The sequence below is a fragment of the Trichechus manatus genome, unplaced genomic scaffold (assembly GCF_000243295.1).
Source record: "Trichechus manatus latirostris isolate Lorelei unplaced genomic scaffold, TriManLat1.0 scaffold00058, whole genome shotgun sequence".
NCBI classification, from domain to species: Eukaryota; Metazoa; Chordata; class Mammalia; order Sirenia; family Trichechidae; genus Trichechus; species Trichechus manatus.
The window spans coordinates 8,100,299-8,122,076 of record NW_004443994.1 but is presented as its reverse complement, the minus strand read 5'-3'; the positions used below and the strand labels follow the sequence as shown (position 1 = coordinate 8,122,076).

The 21,778-nt window shown below is 37.5% G+C and overlaps 1 protein-coding gene across 6 annotated transcripts in view; it reads right to left on the bottom strand.

The window, feature by feature from the left end:
• Window positions 1-21,778, bottom strand: part of MTF2 (metal response element binding transcription factor 2) — a 65,103-nt gene that overhangs the window by 20,640 nt on the left and 22,685 nt on the right. For 3 of the 6 annotated variants that reach the window (XM_004378745.2, XM_023733442.1, XM_023733443.1), the window contains exons 2-6: window positions 5,198-5,396; window positions 4,986-5,067; window positions 881-976; window positions 539-639; window positions 8-156 (exon numbers count right to left, since the gene is read on the bottom strand). In XM_004378745.2, coding sequence (XP_004378802.1) covers window positions 8-156; window positions 539-639; window positions 881-976; window positions 4,986-5,067; window positions 5,198-5,396 — 627 coding nt within the window. Of the gene's footprint in view, window positions 1-7; window positions 157-538; window positions 640-880; window positions 977-4,405; window positions 5,068-5,197; window positions 5,397-21,778 lie in introns of those variants that run through there. The other 3 variants (XM_004378748.2, XM_023733445.1, XM_023733444.1) reach the window with 3 other exon arrangements.

The window sequence follows — 21,778 nt, the reverse complement described above, 5'->3', positions numbered from 1 at the left end:
TACTTACTCTCCAGGGCCTCCACAATAGCAGTAACACTGCTGAACATTGGTTTTATGACCTGCATCCCATTCAAGGTCTGCCACACTATAGGGTAATGTCTGCTTCATGACTTGCAATGCTTTGGCATTTGGTCCTTTCTTAAGTGCACCACCCCTCTATATTAGACAGAAAAAAATTTTTGAAAAGAGTGAAGGCTAAAATTTTAAATACAATGCTATAACTTAAAAATTTCTTTAACGTTTCTGAAGACATTTCCATTCTAAATTTCTATATCACAAATTATTTGATTAATAATAATCTTTATTTTGTTGACTTTTCTTTCAAATTACTGTCCCAATTCTAAAACCACTATCATAAAATAAGAGCAAGAATAGTTGTCACTTAAGCATCATTAGTCAAACAATAAACAGTACCTCTTTCTACCCAGCACTGATTGCTCATTTCATTCAAATGAGCTTTCAATATACAAAAGCATTAAGTATTGAAACTGCCTTACAAATTCCACTTAGGGCTTTAGCCCAAACACTTAAAAGATACCTTTGTTGTTGTTGCAAAAACACACTGTCGACAGAGCCATTTTTCATCTGAATCAATCACACTGGAATCAATATGAGGTGTGTGACACAATTGATGATATCCTTAATATCAAAAAAAGCACAAAGCAATTCTATTTTATTCATAAACACTGCAACACAATTTCAAGAACGCATTTTAGTATTCTCTTTTCCTACATTAATTACAATGATACAAAAAAAAAAAAGAAATAGGGTAATTGCTTCAAATTACCAACATAAAGTATTTTTTTGTTGTTAATCTTCAACAGGAGCATTAAGTATGTAACAAACCTTTTCCAAGAGATTAAAAGAAATCAATGTTTACCTTGGCCACACTTATCACATATAACCATTTCATTGGGAGCTTCTGAATACTCTTCTTGACATATTGTACAGACCATTTCCCCACTTCCAGTGGCTCCTGAAATATTTAAAGCAATACATTTTTTAAAAAGACAGTCATAATTAAGAAGAGTTCCATATAACAAAACTACTTTTATGACTCAGTGGGTAGCCCATATTGACAATATTTGTTCACTAGATCACAATAATTTCTTAAGGCAGAGTAAACCAAAAAACCCACTGCCATCAAGTCAATTCTGACTCACAGTGACGCTATTGGACAGAGTAGAACTAACCTATAGGGTTTCCAAGGCTGTAATCTTTACAAAAGCAGACTGCCATATCTTTCTCCCAGGGAGCGGCCAGTGAGTTCAAATCGCCAATCTTTTGGTTAGCAGCTGAGCACTTAACCACTGCTCCACCAGGGCTCCTTCAAGAAAGAGTACTATACGTATAATTCTATTTCTCTAGTCCCTGTTTTCTTCCCACCTTTAACTTAAGATGCCTTACTATCTACATTCATAATTTAATCTGCTTTTAAGCAGAGGACATAATTTAAATTTACCTCAGGTGGCTTCCCTTATTCTTCATTTCTAATATTCCCACTCTCCTAGAGGAGTGGGGAAAAGCTCTTGTGAATACTAGAGCTGCTCCCCGGAACACACATAGATCCATGTATATACATACACTCACCCTACCCCACTATAATGAAGAAACTAAGGAAAAGGGGCAACGAAGATATGTAAATGCCCCCTTTCTCTTTGGATTCAGAGATTTCTTTTTATTTACGAATTTATGAAAGAGTCTGAACATCAATTATTTAATTTTCAGCTTCTGAAATTTTGGAATACGGTGTCTAATAACGTATCCTAACAAAATCCCACTGTAACAAAATTTGGGGGTTCCAAAGTTATTAATCATATTTTTTACCTGAATAGGTAAATCATTTCCTTAAACTTTTTTATTCTAAAAAGAAATTACATAAAATCTAAAATATGATTTTATCACCCTAACACAACTATCATTTCCAGTATTCTCTCCTGGTCTACCTCAATATATATAGTTATAATCATAATCCACATGCTTTACTTACATACCAACAATAATTAAAAATGTCATAGGCTCATTACATATATAATTTTATATAATTTTTCAACTAACTTACTGGTAAATATCCTATTTATAGAGAAGAAATGAGGCTCAGAAAAGTAAAGTAACTAAACTAAAAACCCTCAGCCAGAAAGTATCAAGGTTAGCATTCAAACCCAGATAGGCCAGAGTCCATGCCCCTCCTGGACATGACAAGACACTGCATATCATCAATACTATGTAATATTTCTTCTATCAAAAGCACTTTTCACACTGCCAGTTTTCAAAATTATAACTTCTCACAGCAGTATAATATTCCATCCAGTGAACAGAACCAAATTTACTATGTTATTTCTCTATTCTTTGACATGCAAGTTTCCACACTGGGGTTTTTGTTGGTTGGTTGGTTGGTTTTTGCTTGTTTGTCTTGGTATCTTGTTCTCTCTCCCCTCCTCTTCCAGGCCTCATCTACTTCCTGGTGCACCTGGCAGGACATGCCCTCCCCAAAGCTTCAGGGTTTATGGCTCCAGTCAGGAGAGTGGGCAAACTGAGTTTAGATCATCTCAGCTCAAATCTGCAGTTCTCTGAAAAGGAACTGATGGCCTCAGCTTGGGTTAACTGCCTGACTTGACTCCCACTGTATCCACGAAGGGGAAGGCAGTTCCCCCGAAAAGGGGATGCTGACCCAACAAACACATGTTCACCTCAGGAAATAATCCTGAGGGAAATGGGAATTATCTTTACTTGTGAAATCTAAGTACAGCTGTTCTGTCATCAGATTTCAAGAATTTTCTGGTGTAATTTAGTGGCCCTCTCCTTTAAGTCTAAATTCAATTGACTATAAAGTCCTGACCATTTTACCCTGGAAATACTAAATTTTATTGTTTTTAAAATAAAGCTAGAACAAACACTTTCATCTAACTTTTTTTAACTTTTGATTTTTTTTTCTTTCAAATAAACTGCTAGAAGTGAGCCTCTGGGTAAAATAAAAACTATAAATATTTTCATGCATTTAATGCAAATGCTAAAGTAATAAAACAGAAATTTACACTGCTACCAGGTGTTCAAGTGTATCATTTTCACAGAAACCACAGTAGCGTTAGGTGCTAAAAATCTTTTTAACTTATTTAATAGTCTTAACATGATGTTTTCCTGCTATAATGCATATTTGACTACTATCAAATACTATCCTTATTTATGTAAACCTTTTAACAGAATCTTATGAGATAAGCAAAGTTAAGCTAATTTATTACTTTTTTAATATATATCTATTATTAACAGACTTCTTACAGGGAAGAAAACTACTAAAGCTACTCTGCACAATGACATCTGCCTAATGCAGTTTTCAGGTACCATGTCTTAAAGGCTAGTGGAGACTGTTCACTTGCTCATTTCAACTCCAAGTTTCATGGGTGCTGTTCTCTGTGGGCTACGAAGAGTTAAACGGCAAAGGAGTAATCCTTTGTAATTCTAGGGATAGTAAAAGGAGCCAGTGATGAAAGAACCACCACAGACCACCAAACTGATATACTAGAACACAGGCTGGACAGGAGCCCTCACTTGTATAACTTTCTATCTCTATGTATCATTGGGTTTTTTCTTCCTTTCTGTCACTTTTAAACTGGGGGCGGGGGGGGGGGGAATCTATATTCACAAGATTAAGAAGAAGGAATAACTCTGTACACAGGGTACTACGATCCGCTCAATATTATCACTGTTGGGAGACCGTCTATCCCTTTCAGTCTCACAGCTCAAACTTTTCTCACTGACACCTCAATATCAGATTCAAAACATATCCTTAGTCCTTTAAACTGATCAGTTTCAAGATCTATACAAAGTTTTTCTGGAAAGACATACTAGAGAAACAGCTACTGAGTCCCCCGCCTAAGCCCCAAGTATCAATATATAGATGGTAATTAGAACATTCCAATTCCTTTACCAAACCCAAAAAGCAAACCAGTTGTTGTAAATTTCAACTCATGGTGACCCCATACATTTCAGAGAACTGCACTCTAAAACCTTTTTTCATTCTTTGAGAAAAATTTGGAGGAAAACCAAGAAATTGAACACAGCAGGTGATCTACCATAAAGTTGCACCTGGGATTCAAATAAAGGATCCAATAGCTAAATACTTTAGAAAGGTACCTATCCTTTAAGAAAAGAAAGTTTATGTCTCCTTTCTACCAGAGGAGACACAAAACATAGTCTTAGAACAGGCCTATTAACCTAACAAAAGGAAAACCAAAAGTTGGGCTTTATTAAGAAACTAAAGTGCCCAAATTATTAATAATGACTCATCTTTTTTAATAAATAAAGCACTTTCCATGAAAGATATACCTGGAAAAACACCTATATTTAGTAAATTCAAAGCACATACAGCAATTATATTTAATAACTGAAATCATTACAAGAAACGTACCTATAACCAAACCAAGGCATACCTGTATTCATTTTTACTTGCACCCAAATATAGCCTCATTTTCCCATCTAAACATAAAAAACCATAATTAAACAGTAATTTTAAACCATTCTTATTAATATTTCTAGTATTCTAAACTGGTTTAGTATATCCTAATGCCCCAAAGCATCTGGCAAACAGTATGTTCTCAATAAATATTAGCTTTCTGCATTGCTCTGTACTAAGTTAGCAGGTAACAGTTAAACTGAATCCCAAATTGTTACTCATATTAGGAGTTAGGAATTTTTCTCAAAGGTCTTAGAAGGGTCAGATTTTATCTACCAATGGTTTATATTTGTGAGTCAGTGATGGATCTGTCCTCTAGTCTACCTCTAACAGTATTTTTGGTCTTCTTATAGTCTACTATATAGAGTTTAACTCTTGAAAACTATAAAGAATGTTGATTATTTTTTTGACCTCCCCTCAAATGTGATATATTATCTTAATATAATGTATTCAACAGATAACACTAGAATAACGACAAGTTGAAGAAAATCAAATCTTAGTATAAATCACGTTCAAGAGAAATAGTAGCACCTGCCTGTTTGAATGTCCTTCCAGAGAACCCAGGATTTAGAACTATCTTCAAATATGATGAAACAGCTCTGTTTCAATATGTTTATCTGTAATACAGAGGAATATTTATCATGATCTTTTTTAAAATGAAAAACATTAAGTTAAATTTAAACGCTTAAGATTACTAAAAGTTTACTACAAACATAGAAAAAGACATCTTATGTTAAGGAAACTTGCCTTTTTGATAGTTCCAAGATAAAACAAGCCATCTGACCATCTAGCTAGGACATCCTGACCCTCTTCAAATTTACATGCTGGCTTTTTGGCTTTATGTCCATCCTGTAAAGACAGCTTGGTCAAGGATGTTGGGGCCTTTTGGTTTCGACGTAAAGGAGACCGCTTGTGGACCAGTGAATTACCTGCCCCTGTAGAGTCTCTGTTTAAGAAATAAAAGACCATATATTAGACTAACTTACTTGTAGAACTTATTTTATACCAATGATGAACTTCATATGTTAATTTAAAAAACTAATTTGTGAAAAATCTTAAATTGAGGAAAAATATAGAACAGATGCAGAATAGACGTGGAATGGGGTAGAACAGGGGTGGAACAGATGTGGGATAGATGATGTGGAATAGACAGTGTGGAACAGATGATGTGGAATAAATGTGGAATAGAGGTACCTCAAGATCACAAATACTCTCTAGAAACAAAGTAGTTTAAAATAACATTATAGCAGTGCTCAGTATTCATTCAGTGCCTACCCTAAGTGAGGCCAGGCATCAGCACCACTCCAAGAGTGGCTGTAATTTCACGTGGCTAGGCTATGGTCATGAGCAAAGGATGATTTGAATTCCATAACTGGGTTTAGATAAACTAAAAGAATTAAAAAAAAAAAAAAAGAAGACTGCCATCAGGTTGATTCCAACTCATGGCAATCCCATGTGTTGCAGAGTAGAACTGTGCTCCATAGGGTTTTCAAGGATGTGACCTCTCAGAAGCAGATTGCCAGGCCTTTCTTCCAAGGCACCTCTGGGTAGGTTTGAATTGCCAACCTTTCAGTTAGTAGTTGAGCACTTAACCTTTTGCTTTACCCAGGGCTCTCTAAAAGAGGTTACACAGCACAATTTCATAAACACTTGATAAACAATAAAAATTAATTAAATTTTAATCTTTTGATTATGGCACATACAGTTAAAGTACATACTAAGCCAGTGACTTTGGGGGCAGTTGGTTATATTCACACTCATTGGGAGGTTAGTCATGACCCTCTTTCTACAAGATAATCACTACTGAACCCAGCCCTTTCTTTGATGAGAGTCACAGTCCCTCAAATATGCATACTGGGAGTTTAAAAAAAAAAAAAAAGAGACTGAAAACCACCAATCTCACAAATCACACTGAAACAAAAAGTATATTACAAGAGGATTGTTTAAAGCAAAAGACTCCAAAATTATGTACTCAAAAGTTGCATTATACCATACAGTCATTCCACAAACAGCCTATCACCCATAACTTCCTTAAAGGCAACAATGCAGTTTCTTATTTTGTTTCACTTTTCCAATTTAGAGTTTTCACTAATTAAACACACAATGATATATAAAACTAGACAAACAATAATCCTAAAATAAACAGCATAAAACTTTAATAAAAAAATGTTTCAATACGTAAGAATTCTGTTTACACCAATTCTTGGAAAGTGATTCAGATGTCAGTGACTGAATAATGTAATGAAGGTGTAAACCGAGGCTCTAATTTTAACTTAAGGCTGGTAAGCAGAAAAGCAGAAATGGGAATTTGAACCCAAGGAAGACTGACTCCAACATCACTATACCACCCACTGTGTCCATCAGTCCCCACTTTCTCCACCTTGACAATCTGGTAACAATAGATGTTCTGGGGTGGTGGTGGTTAATATTATATTTAATAAACAGAATTCTATGTTGCTCAATGATTTCAGTAATAACTTAGAGCATCAACTCACTAAATATAAATACACTTTACATTGTAATCACATGGACATAAATTAAAAAAAAAAAAAAAAAAACTCAATCCCTCCTGATCCCTAATTCAAACATTCCCCTTTCCTTTCTGGTTAGCTCTGCTGAGCTAGGAGCTCCAAGGGATGCCCAAATCTGTTATTGTTAGGAAACAAGGTTGCAAATAGAGATTAGCCCAATGGTCCCTAGGTTCAAGTGTTACAACTATTTTAATAACAACAGATCAAAAAGACCTGTGGAACCAAAAGCACTGGAATATCCATCCGCAGACACTGTTGAGCCTATTTCATACAGAAATGTAATATATTCAACAATAACAGCACAAAGGAGGTGGATGGGAGTAAAGTTGTATTGTCGTTGCTGGGTACCATCAAGTAGATTCCACTCACAGCAACCTCACGTGACAAAGCAGAACTGTCCCATAGGATTTTGCTTTTACTTTATACGCTTTCTTGTTAATATACATAGCAAAACATACACCAATTCGACAGTTTCTACGCGTCCAATTCAGTGACACTAATTACATTCTTTGAGTTGTACAACCATTCTCACCCCCTTTTCTGAGTTGTTCCTCTCCCATTAACATAAATTCACTGCCCCCTAAGGTTCCTATGTAAACTATCAAGTTGTTGTCACTTTGATACCTTACAAATTGTTCTTAAAAGAGCATAATGCTCAAGGCAAGCATTTTTTACTCGTTAAGCTAAACTACTGTTTGGTTTCAAGATGACTTCAGGGGATATTTTTGGTTTAAGGTTTAAAGGTTATCTCAGGGCAATAGTTTCAGGGGTTCATCCAGCCCCCATGGCTCCAGAAAGTCTAGAGTTCATGTGAATTTGAAATTTTGTTCTGTATTTTCCTCTTCTGATCAGGATTCTCCTGTAGAATCCTTGATCAAAATGTTCACCAACAGTAGCCAGGCACCATGCAGTTCTTCTGGTCTCATGGCAAAGGTAGCAGTTGTTTCATGGAGGCAATTAGCCAAACATCCCATACCCTCCTCCTACTCCTGACTCTCCTTCTTCCTCTGTTGCTCCAGGCAAATAGAGACCAATTGCCGTACCTTGGATGGGCGCTTGCAAGCTTTTAGCGCCTGCAAGCTTTTAACACCCCAGGCACTACACAATAAACTAGGAGGTAGAACAGAAGCACTGAACATGTTATTAAGCCAATTAACTGGGATGTCCCATGAAATGTCCAAACCAAGGAACCAAATCCTATGATGTTTTTGGCTGCACATAAGCAGCCTCAGCACTTAAATGCTTTTTGTCATAGTTGTAAATATATCGATCACACCAGTTTTGCCAATTCAACTTTTTAAGCTGTACAACTTCTTGACAGCAATTACAATAATCAGCTGTACAACTGTATCCTTAATAAATGTGAGTTTTCCAGCACTGGTAACCCTGTCTTTCCCCCTGCCTCCTGCCCCTGGTAATCACTAATAAACTTTGGGCTCTATTTATTTGCTTTTTCTTGTTTTTGTTTATATAAGTGAGATCATAGAATCTCTGTCCTTCTGTGATTATTTAGCTGAGCATGTCTTCAAGCTCCATTCATACTGAGGCATGCAACAAAACTTCATTTCTAGTCACATACAAAGGGAGGGAAAGTAAGACTAAGCTCTGATTATTCTGCAGAAACCATGCAAGCAAGAAGGCAATGTGATGATATATATAAAATCTTAAAAGAAAAAACTGCCAACCAAGAATAATATATTCTGCAAAACTTTTGCTCAAATATGATGGTGAAATGAGGACATTTCCAGATGAACACAAATTAAGGGAATATGTAAAAACCAAACCACAAACTTACAAGAATTATTAAAGGGAGTCCTTCAATTAAAGATAACCAACAACATTGGACAACAACGTGAATCTAGAACAGAAACCAACATCAGCCAGATATCAACCTAAATAATGAACTCTCAAGGATAAAACAAAACTCAAACATTTACAGTGGAACTAGAGAAGTCAATCTGTAAATGATGACAACATCAGAACAACAAAAGAGGGAATAAATGGCGTAGTTACAGAACTTTCAAAAGGAGATGAAGCCAAGGCAGTATCAAGTATAAAAGACTGGTTTAAACTTAGGAAGACAGAGATAAATTTCAAGGTAACCACAAGAAAGTCAACAAACCTACTCATCAAAATAAAGAAGAAAAACAAAAGTGTTAGTAAACACAAAATCTATAAAAACAAAAGAAAAAAAAAGCACAAACAAAAGAAACTCAGCACAGAAAAGTAAGAAGAACGAAGAAAACATCAGCAAAACAACCAAAAACAACCACTACAAAATGACAACAATAAATTCACACCTATCAATAAAAACATTGAACGTAAATGGCTTAAACGCACCCATAAAGAGACGGAGAGTGACAGAATAGGCAAAAACATAGGACCTATCAATACGCTGTCCACAAGAAATACACCTTAGAAACAAACACATAAATATATTAAAAATCAAAGGATAGAAAATAAGATATCAAGCACACAGTGACCAAAAAAGAGCAGAAACGACAATACTATTCTCAGATAAAATAGACTTTAAAACAAAATTCACCATAAAAAACAACGAAAGACAGACTTCCAGGCAACATGGTGCTATAGTCAGAAGCACCACACCATCCCTCTGCAGCAAAGATCAGAAAAACTAGCGCGGAGAGATTCATGCAGAGGTCCCCCATTAGCTACGCCGCATGGATCCGCCATTTTGGACTCCTGTCGGAGATCAGTGAACAGGGGGTATGAGAAAGCAGCTTCACGGAGCTTCCAGCAGGAGACAGAACAACTGGTAATCAGTGATATAGGCTTTCCCACCCCCCACCCTTCTTCACTCCCACTTAACCTCCTCTGCTTCCTGCAGCCACAGTCTCTTGGCCGGGAAGCACCCCGGTCTCACTTGGATTCCTCCTGCCCGCACTGGCTGGCTCCCTAAGTGCCTTTTGTTGGCAGCTGGTGTTTTTTCCGCTTCTTTAGATTTCTTCCTTACCTCTCATCACCTCCCCTTCCTTTCTTTCAAATACCTGGCTCCATGTGCTATCTTTGCTTCTTCCTGAAAGGCTGTGAAGTACCGCTTGACTGTGAAACTGCTTCCTGGCACGTGCCGCCACGCTGGTAGAACCCTAGGGGCTTTTTTGTTTTGTTTCTTTGCTCTCATTTGTTCTGTTTTGATTTGTTTGTTTGTTTTCTACTTCTTTTCTCGGCTTGGAAGCGCCTTCTAGCCGGGCAGTACCACGCGGCTTGGAAGCTACTCCCTTACTCTGCACAGATGCACAGGGACATCCCTGGGGACATTTCTTTTTTCTTGTCATTTGTCTTTTGTTTGTTTGTTTTGGGGTTTGTTTCTTTGTTTTGTTCTCTCTCTTATCCGCTTTTAGTCTGTCTTCTTTTCCAGTTTCTCAATTTATTCAGTTTTTTCTCTTACCCTTTTTCTTTTTTTTTTATTTTCATTTTTCCTCATTTTTCAGTCTCTCATCTATCCACTCCAATAGCAAGCTCCCTTCAAACTCTTTTGTCTGTGTCTATGTTTTTCGATCTTGTTCCTCTTCTCTCTCTCATCTTTCCATATCCATTTAACTCCACACATCACAATCTACCCCCTCCTTCCTGCCTACCTGATTCATGCGCTGAACATCACACTCCAGGCAGCACAGGCACGGCCTACTGGAACCCGCCCTGCACTAATTCCCGGTCTGCCACAAACAACCCATCCCAGCAACTCCCCTTCAGGTGGACCTGCCCTGCTGTACCATACCTGAGTGACTGACCCTGCCCATTGGAGAAGAACGTGAAAGGTATCGTGCCCACAGACAAGCAAACAACAAAGAACGCACAGCCAGCCTGCTCAGATATAACCAAATAAAACAAAAAATCAGAACGAAATAAACAAATCTACAATCAACAAACAAGGAAAATAACCACTAAATGCCCTGAAGACAGCAGACAATATCAAAACATTTACAAAAACAGGACAGGACGGTTCCAGTAGGCATCCAAAATAAAACACCAGAAGTCCTTCCAGTAGGAAAAAAGGCACGAGACTAACTGATAAGGAATTCAAATCTCTAATATTCAGAATTACCCAAGAGTTTAAGCAAAAAGCAGACAAAAAAGAGGAAAAAATAGACAAATCCAAGGGGAAAACAGACAAATTCATGGAAAATACAGACAAAAAAGAATGTAAGAATTCAAGAAAACCAACTTGACCTCATAAAGAACACTCCACTCAACAGCAGCAAAGTACACATTCTCTTCCGATGCACATGAAATGTTCTCCAGAACAGGCCTCATCTTAGGCCACAAAGCAATCCTCAACAAAATCCAAAACACTGACATAATACAAAGCATCCTCTCAGATCATGTCATCAAAGTAGAAATTAATAACAAGAAAAAAAAAAGAAAAAAAATCAAATGCATGGCAACTCAACAACACCTTGTTTAAAAACCACCAGCTAATAGAAAAAAAATCAAAGACAGAATCAAAAAAATCCCAGAATCAAACAGAATGAAAACACCTCATACCAAAACCTTTCAAATATAGGAAAGGCAATGCTCAAGCGTCAATTTATAATAACAGATGCACACATCAAAAAAGAAGAAAAGGACAAAACCAACATTAGCTACACAACTCCAACAAATAGAGAACATCAAAAGAAGCCCACAGACACAAGAAGAAAGAAAATAACAAAGACCAGAAAAGAAATAAACGAAATAGAGAACAGCAAAATAAAATCAACAAAAACCGTAAGCTGGTTCATTGAAAGGATCAAGAAAACCAAAAAACCATCAGCCAAACTGACAAAAGAAAAACAGAAGAGGAAGCATATGACCCAAACAAGAAATGAAATGGGGGATACTACAACAAACCCAACTGAAATAAAAAGGGTCATAACAGAGTACTATGAAAAACTATACTCCAACAAATTTGAAAACCGAGAAGACGTGGACAAATTTCTACAAAGACACTACCAACCTAAACTAACACAAACTGTAAGTCCAAAATCTGAACAGTTTCATAACAAGAAAAGAGACTGAAAACATAACTTAAGAAACTCCCCCCAAAAAAAGAGCCCTGGCCTAGATGGGTTCACTGGAGAATTGTACCAAACACTGAGAAGAGCTTCCATCAGTACTACTAAAACTATTTCAGAACGCAGAAAAGGAAAAGATACTTCTGAATTCATTCTATAAAGCCAGTATAACCCTGATACCAAAATCAGGCAAAGACACCATTAAAAAAAATAAAATTATACTCCAATATCTCTCAAGAACATAGATGCAAAACTTTTCAACAAACTTCCAGCCAATAGAATTCGGAATCATATAAAAAAAAATGCACGACAACCAAGTGGGATTCATACTAAGTATGCAGGGATGGTTCAACATTAGAGAATCAATCAACGTAATTCACCACATAAACGAAATGAAAGAAAAGAATCACAGCATCATCTCAATTGACACAGAAAAGGGATCGGATAAAGTCCAACACCCATTCCTGATTATAAAAACTCTCAATAAAATATGAATAGATGGGAAATTCCTCAACATAAGAAACAGCATCTATACAAAACCAACAGCCAACATCATTCAAAATGGAGAGAAACTGAAAACATTCCCTCACGAATAGGAACAAGAGAAGGATGCCCTTTATCACCACTATTTAACATTGTGCTGGAAGTCCTAGCTAGAGCAATAAGGCAAAAAAAAAGAAATAAAGGGCATCCAAATTGGGAAGAAGGAAAATTATCCCTATTTGCGGATAATATAATAAAACCTGGTGGCGTAGTGGTTAAGTTCTATGGCTGCTAACCAAAAGGTCAGTAGTTTGAATCCACCACGTGCTCCTGGGAAACTCTATGGGGCAGTTCTACTCTCTCCTATGGGGTCGCCATGAGTTGGAATCAACTCAACTGCGATGGGTTTGGTGTTTTGTTTTTTTTTTTAATATACACAGAACCCAAAGGACTCCACAAGAAAACTGCCAGAGCTAATAAATTCAGCAGAGTAACAGGATGCAAAGTAAACACACAAAAATCAGTTGGATTCCCACACACCAATAAAGAGAACTACAAAAAGGAAATCAGAAAAACAAGACCATTTATAATAGCCCCTAAAAAATATTAAATACTTAGGAATAAATCTAACCAGGGCTGTAAAAGACCTGTACAAAGAAAACACAAAACACGACTACAGGAAACCAAAAGAGATCTACACAAAAGGAAAAATATACAATGCTCATGGATGAACAGAATCACCATTATAAAAATGTCAATTCTACCCAAAGCAATTTACAAATACAAGGCAATCCCAATCCAAATACCAACAAGATTCTTTAACAAGATGGAAAAACTAATCATTAATTTTATATGGAAAGAAAAGATGTCCTGGATAAGTAAAGCACTACTAAAAAAAAAAATAAAATAGGACTCCCTGCACTACCTGACCTAAGAACCTACTATACAGCTACAGTAGTGAAAACAGCCTGGTACTAGCACAATGAGAGACACATTGACCAATGGAACACAATTGAGAACCCAGATGTAAATCCATCTACCTCCAGTCACCTGATCTTTGACAAAGGTCCAAAGTCCATTAAATGGGGGGAAAAGACAGTCTTTTTAACAAATGGTGCTGGCAAAACTGGATGTCCATCTGTAAAAAACTGAAACAGGACCCATACCTCACACCATACACAAAAACTAATCCAAAATGGATCAAAGACCTAAATATAAAATGAAAAACTATAAAGACCATAAAAGAAAAAACAGGGTCAATGCTAAAGGCCCTAATACATGGCATAAACAGGATACAGACCATAACTAAAAATACACAAACACCAGAAGACAGGCTAAATAACTGGGATCTTCTAAACATTGAACACTTGTGCTCATCAAAAAACTTCACCAAAAGAGTAAAAAGAGAACCTACAGACTAAGAAAAAAAACTTGGCTATCATAAATTTGACAAATGTCTAATCTCTAAAGTCTATAGCAAAATCCAACACCTCTACAACAAAAAGACAAATAATCCAATTAAAAAATGAGCAAAGGGTATGAACAGACACTTCACCAAAGAAGACATTCAGGCGACTAACAGACACATGAGGGAATGCTAACGATCACTAGCCAGTAGAGAAAGGCAAATCAAAAGTACAATGAGATATCATCTCACCACAACATTACTGGCACGAATCAAAAAACAGAAAACAAACATTGGAGAGGCTGTGGGGAGACTGGAAATCTTTTGCACTGCTAATAGAAATGTAAAATGTGGAAAACGATACGGTGCTTCCTTAAAAAGATAGAAATAGAAAATCCACATGATCCAGTAACCCACCCCTAGGAATATATCCTAGAGAAATAAGAGCCATCACACAAATAGACATAGGCATACCCATGTTCACTGCAGCATCATTCACAATAGCAAAAAGATGGAAACAACTTGAGACAAATGCATAAACGATGATACATACACACAATGGAACACTACACAACAATAAAAAACAATGATGAATCTGCGGATGACCCTAGAGGGTGTTATGCTGAATGAAATAAGTCACTCACAAAGGACAAATGCTCTTCCGGAAAACATGGCGCTATGGACAGAAGCACCACACTGTGCCTCCACAGCAAAGATCCGAAAACTAAGTCAAAGACAAACGTCAATTCTGAAACCCTAAGCATCAAATGAAGAGATAAAGAACTCAGCCAAGCACCCAATGGAATAAGAAACTGACAAGAAACAGAGAGAGAGAAGAGATACATGCAGAGGTCCCCTATCAGCTAATGCAGCACAGATCTGCCATCTGGGACTCCCGTCGGAGATCATCGAACAGGGAGTACGGGAAACCAGCTTCACGCACCTCCCAGCAGGAGACAGAACCACCGGTAACCAGCAACATACACTTTCCCAAGCCTCACCCTTCTTTACCCCCTCTTGGCCTCCTCTGCTTCCTGTGGCCATAGGCTCTTAGCCGGGAAGCACCAGCTTCACCCCTGTGCCACTTGGATTCCTCCCACCCGCAATGGCCGGCTGAGTGCAATTTGTTGGTTGCTAGTGTTGCTTTTTTCCACTTCTTTTGGTTTCTTCTGTACCTCTCACCACCTCCCGACTTTGTCTCAAACACCTGGCTGTGTGTGCCATCTTTGATTCTTCGGGAAAGGCTGTAAAATGCTGGTTGACTATGGAACTGCTTCCCAGCCCGTGCCGCCATGGTGGTGGGATCCCCGGGGCTTTGTTTTGTTTGTTCTGTTTTGATTTGTTCTATTTTGATTTCTTTGCTTTATTTTTCTTTTCTCAGTTTGCAAGCCCCTTCTAGCTGGGCAGTACTACGCAGCTTGGGAGCTACTTCCTCACTCTGTGCAGCTGTGCAGTGGGATCCCTGAGTACATTTCTTTTTTCTTGGTTTTTGTTTTTTTTTTTCATTTGTTGTTTTTGTTTTTTTCTCTTTGCTTTTTCTTTTTTTGTCTCTTTTCATTTCTCAGTTTCTCGTCTTTCTATACTTACCTTCTCTTCCTGTCTCTTGAATACTTGGCCCTGTGTGACACCTCTACCCCTTACAGCCAGGTTGTACTCCACAGCCTGTGAACAACTTACTCACTCCTCACAGCTGCACCAGTAGGATACCTGGTGGCTTTTTTCTTTTTTTTCTAGTTTTTATTTATTCACTTTTTTCTTATATCTTTTTTCTTTTTGTTTTACTGCATTTCTCAGTCTCTCATCTCTCCACTCCATTGGCAAGCTCCCTTCACACTCTTTTTTGTCTATTTTTGGCCCCTGTTCCTCTCTCCTCTCTCTCTTCTTTCCCATACCCATCTTAGCTATACATATCACAATCCCCCCCCCCACCTGCACCACGGGCTGAACATCACACCGCCAAGGAGCACAGGTACAGCCTACCAGAACCTGGCCTGCACTGATTCCCGGCCCAACCTGTCGGCCCTAGTACATGCACAAACAACCCATCCCAGCAAATCCTCTTCGGCTGGACCTGCCCTGCTGTACAACACCCAAGCAACTGACCTTGCCCATTGATAAGGAGACGAAAAGTATCCCGCCCACAGATAAGCAAACAACAAAGAATGCACAGTCTGCCTGCTCAGACATAACCAAATAAAACAAAAAAAGCAAAATAAAACAAACCTACAATCAATAAATGAGGAAAATACCTACTGAATGTCCTGAAAACAGTGGACAATATCAAAACATATACAAAAACAGGACAAGATCGTTCCAGTAGGCGTCCAAAATAAAACACCAGATGACTTTCCAGTAGAAGAAACGGCACTAGAGCTACCTGATGGGGAATTCAAATCTCTTAATATTTAGAGCTATCCAAGAGTTGATGCAAAAAGCAGACAAACAGAAGGAAAAAATAGACAAATTAATGGAACATAATACAAAAACAAAATGCCAAAATAAATTCACAACTAGAAATCATACAAAAAAAAATTAGAAATCCAAAAAATAAACAACAAGATTTCAGAAATGGACAGTGTCATTAAAGGACAGAGGGGCAGGTTTGAAACGATGGAAGGCAGGATTAGCAAAATTGAAGACAAATACTTGGCTACAACTCTGAGAAGAAACCAGAAAAAAGAATGAAGAAACCCTGAGAAGTATGTGGGATACAATCAAAAGCAAAAATCTGTGAGTGATCAGAGTTCCAGAACAGGGGGAGAAAACAGAAAACACAAAGAGGATCACTAACAAACTGCTGACAGAAAATTTCCCCAATACTGACCGTCCAAGAAGCTCAATGAACCCCACGTAAGATAGACCCCAAAAGAAAATCACCAAGGCATACTGTAATCACACTTGCTAAAACCAAAAACAAAGAATCCTGAGAACAGCTCGAGAAAAGCAAAACGTCATGTACAGAGGAGAAACAATAAGACTAAGCTCGGATTAGTGGGCAGAAACCATGCAGGCAAGAAGGCAACGGGATGACATATATAAAACCTTGAAAGAAAACAAAATGCAAGCCAAGAATACTATATCCTGCCAAACTCTCATTAAAATGTGACGGTGAAATTGGAACATTTGCAGATTAACAAAAATTAAGGGACTATGTAAAAACCAAACCAAAGTAACAAGAATTATTAAAGGGAGTCTTTCAATCTGAGAACACACATCATCAGACCACAGGCTGAATCTAGGATGCAGGATTGTACCAGCCAGATACCAAACGAGGAAATGAACTCTCAAGGACTATCCAAAACCAAAAGAATTACAACAGAGAACCACAAAGGTTAATCTGTAAATGACAACAACATCAAACAATAAAACAGGGAATCAACAGTGTAGATATAGAACCTTCTAATGGAGGGGAAGGCAAGGCGATACCAAGCAACAAGAGACTGGTTAAAACCTAAGAAGATACAGGTAAATTTCAAGGTAACCACAAAAAAAGTTAACAAACCTTCTCATCAAAATAAAAGAGAAAAACATAAAGTCTCGGTAGAAAACAAAATAAATGAAAAATAATCCACAAACAATAGAAACTAAGCACAGGAGAGTAAGAGGAACAAAGAAAATGTCAGCACCACCAAAAAAAGCACTACAAAATGACGGCAATAAACTCAAACCTATTAATAATTACACTGACTATAACTGGCCTAAATGCACCCATAAAAAGAAGGAGAGTGACAGAATGGATAAAAAAACAGAATCCAACAATACACTGTCTACAAGAGACACCCTCAGAAAGAAAGACATAAATTTATTAAAAATCAAAGGATGGAAAAAATATATCAAGCAAACAGCTACCAAAAAAGAGCAGGACTGGCAATACTAATCTCAGATAAAACAGACTTTAAAATAAAATCTACCATAAAAAACAAAGAAAGACACTATATAATGACTAAGGGGATGGTCCATCAAGAAGACATAGCACCCAGTGACAGGGTTCCCAAATACATAAAAACAAACTCTTAACAGCACTGAAAAGAGAAACTGACACTTCCACAATAATAGTAACAGACTTCAACACACCACTCTCAGTAAAGGACAGAACACCTAGAAAGAAACTCAACAAAGATACAGAAGAGCTAAAGGGCACAATCAGCCAACTTGACCTCATAGACATATATAGAACACTCCACCCAACAGCTGCAAAGTACACATTCTTTCCCAATGCACATAGAACGTTTTCCAGAATAGACCACATCTTAGGCCACAGAGTAACCCTCAACAAGATCCAAAACACTGAGATAATACAAAGTATCTTCTCTGACCACAATGCCATCAAGGTAGAAATTAACAACAGGAAGAGTAAGGAAAAAAATCAATTATATGGAAACTAAATAAAACTCTGCTTACAAACCACTGGGTACTAGAAGTAATTAGAGATGGAATCAAAAAATTCCTAGAATCGAAAGAGAATGAAAGCACATCACACCAAAACCTTTGGGACACAGCAATGGCAGTACTCAGAGGACAATTTACAGCAATAGATGGACACATCAAAAAAAAAAGGGGGGGGAATATCAAAACATTAACTACAAAACTTGAATAGAAAGAGAACAGCAAAAAAAGCCCAGTTACCAAAAGAAAATAATAAAGATCAGAGCAGAAACAAATGAAATAGAGAATAGAAAAATAGAATCAACAAAACCAAAAGCTGTTCTTTGAAAGGTTCAACAAAATTGACAAACCACTGGCCAAACGGACAAAAGAAAAACAGGAGAGGATGCAAATAACCCAAATAAGATATGAAATGTGGGACATTACAACAGATCCAACTGAAATAAAAAGGATCATAACAGCATATTATGAAAAACTATACTCCAACTAATTGGAAAACCTAGAGGAAATGGATAAATTCCTAGAAACACACTACCTACCCAAACTAACACAAAGTGATGTTGAAAATCGGAACACACCCATAACAACAGAACAGACTGAAAAGATAATAAAAAAAAACTCCCAGCAAAAAAAACCCCTGGCCCAGATGGCTTCACTGGAGACTTCTACCAAACATTCAGAGAAGAGCTTACACCAGTACTACTCACACTGTTTCAGAACACAGAAAAGGAAGTGACACTTCCAAATTCATTCTATGAAGGCAGCATAATTCTGATACCAAAACCAGGCAAAACCACCACAGAAAAAGAAAATTACAGACCAACATCTCTCATGAATATAGATCTAAAAATTCTCAACAAACTCTCGCCAATGGAATTCAGCACCGTATCAAAAAAATTATACATCACGACCAAGTAGGATTCGTACCAGGTATGCAAGGATGGTTCAACATTACAAAATCAATCAACGTGATCCACTACATAAATAAAAGGAAAGAAAAGAACCACATGATCATCTCAATTGACGTGGAAAAGGCATTTGACAAAGTCCAACACACGTTCCTAACAAAAACTCTCAATAAAAAAGGTATAGAAGGGAAATTTCTCAACATAATAAAGGGCGTCTATGCAAAACCAACAGCCAACATCATTCTTAATGGAGAGAGGCTGAAAACATTCCCCCTGAGAACAAGAACAAGACAAGGATGCCCTTCATCACCACTATTTAACACTGTGCTGGAAGTCCTAGCTAGAGCAATAAGGCAAGAAAAGGAAATAAAGGGCACCCAAATAGGTAATGAAGAAGTTAAACTGCCCCGGTTTGCGGGTGATATTATACCATACATAGAAAAACCTAAAGATTCAACAAGAAAACTACTGGAACTAATACACAGATTCAGCAGGGTAGCAGAATACAAGATAAAGATACAAAAATCAGCTGGATTTCTACATACCAATAAACAGAATGATAAAAAGAAATCAGGAAAACAATACCATTTATAACAGCCCCTAAAAAAATAAAACACTTAAGAATAAACCTAACCAAGGCTGTAGAAAACCTATACAAAAAAACTATAAAACACTTCTGCAAGAAACCCAAAGGGATTTACATAAATGGAAAAACATACCATGCTCATGGATAGATAGACTCAACATTGCGAAACGACAATCCTACCCAAAGCAATTTACAAATACAATGCAATCCTGATACAAATACAAACAACATTCTTTAAAGAGATGGAAAAACTAATCATAAACTTTATATGGAAAGGGAAGATGCCCCAGATAAGTAAAGCACTACTGAACAATAAAGTAGAAGGACTCACACTACCTGACCTCAAAACCAACTATACAGCTACGGCAGTTAAAACAGCCTGGTACTGATACAACGACAGACACGTTGACCAATGGAACAGAATTGAGAACCCAGATGTAAATCCACCCACCTACGGTCACCTGATCTTCGACAAGGGCCCAAAGTCTTTCTAATGGGGAACAGACACTATTTTTAACAAATGGTGCTGGCAAAACTGGATGTCCATCTGCAAAAAAATGAAACAGGATCCATACCTCACACCATACACAAAAACTCATTCCAAATGGATCGAAGACCTACATATAAAGCCAAAAACCATAAAGTTCATAGAAGAAAAAAAATAGGATCAAGGCTAGAGGTCCTAATACATAGCATTAACAGGATACAAACCATAATCAACAACACACAAACTCCAGAAGATAAGCTACATAACTGTGATCTTCTAAAAATGAAACACTTATGCTCATCAAACTACTTCACCAAAAGAGTAAGAAGAGAACCTACAGACTGGGAAAATAACTTTTGGACATTACAAGTCAGGCAAAGGTCTAATCTCTAAAACCTGTAAGAAAATCCAACAAAAAGACAAATAATCTAATCAAAAATGGGCAAAGCAAATGAACAGACACATCACCAAAGAAGACATTCAAGCGGCCAACAGACACATGAGGAAATGGTAGCAATCACTAGCAATTAGAGAAATGCAATTATCAAAACCACAATGAGATACTTTCTCACCCCAGCATTACTGGCACGAATCAAAAACAATGGAAATAACAAATGCTGGAGAGGCTGCAGGAGATCGGAACTCTTACGCACTTCTGGTGGGAATGCAAAATGATACAACCATTTTGGAAAATGATATGGCGCTTCCTTAGAAAGCCAAAAATAGAAATACCATACGATCCAGCAATCACACACCTAGGAATTCATCCTAGAGAAATAAGAGCTGTCACACGAATAGACATATGCACACCCATGTTCACTGCAGCATTGTTCACAACAGCAAAAAGACGGAAACCCAGATGCCCATTAACAGATGAATGGATAAACAAACTATGGTACATACACACAACGGAGTATTACACAATGATAAAGAATGATGAATCTGCAAAGCATCTCATAACATGGATGAAACTGAAGGACATTATGCTGAGAGAAACAAGTCAATCACAAAAGGACAAATATTGTAGGACACTATTACTGTAAAAACTCATGAAAAAGTTTATACACATAAACAAACAATCTTTGCTGGTTACGAGGGATGGGAGGGTTGGAGGGGGGAAATACTAAATAGACAGTAGAAAAGTGGTAACTTTGGTGAAGGTTAAGACAGTACACAATATTGGGAAGCCAGCACAACTTGTACAAGGCAAGTTCATGGAAGCTCCACAGACACATCCAAACTCCCTGAGGGACTGCATTGCTGGGTGGAGGGCTGTGGGGACCATGGTCTCTGGGAACATCTAGCTCAGTTGGCATAACACAGTTTATGAAGACAATGTTCTACATTCTACCTTGGTGAGTAGCGTCTGGGGTCTTAAAAGTCTGTGACAAGCCATCTAAGATACTGCACTGGTCTCATCCCTTTGGGAGCAAGGAATAATGAAGAGAACAGGATACAAGGAAAAGATTAGTCCAAAGGACTAATGGACCACAGCTACCAAGGCCTCCACCAGACTGAGTCCAGTAC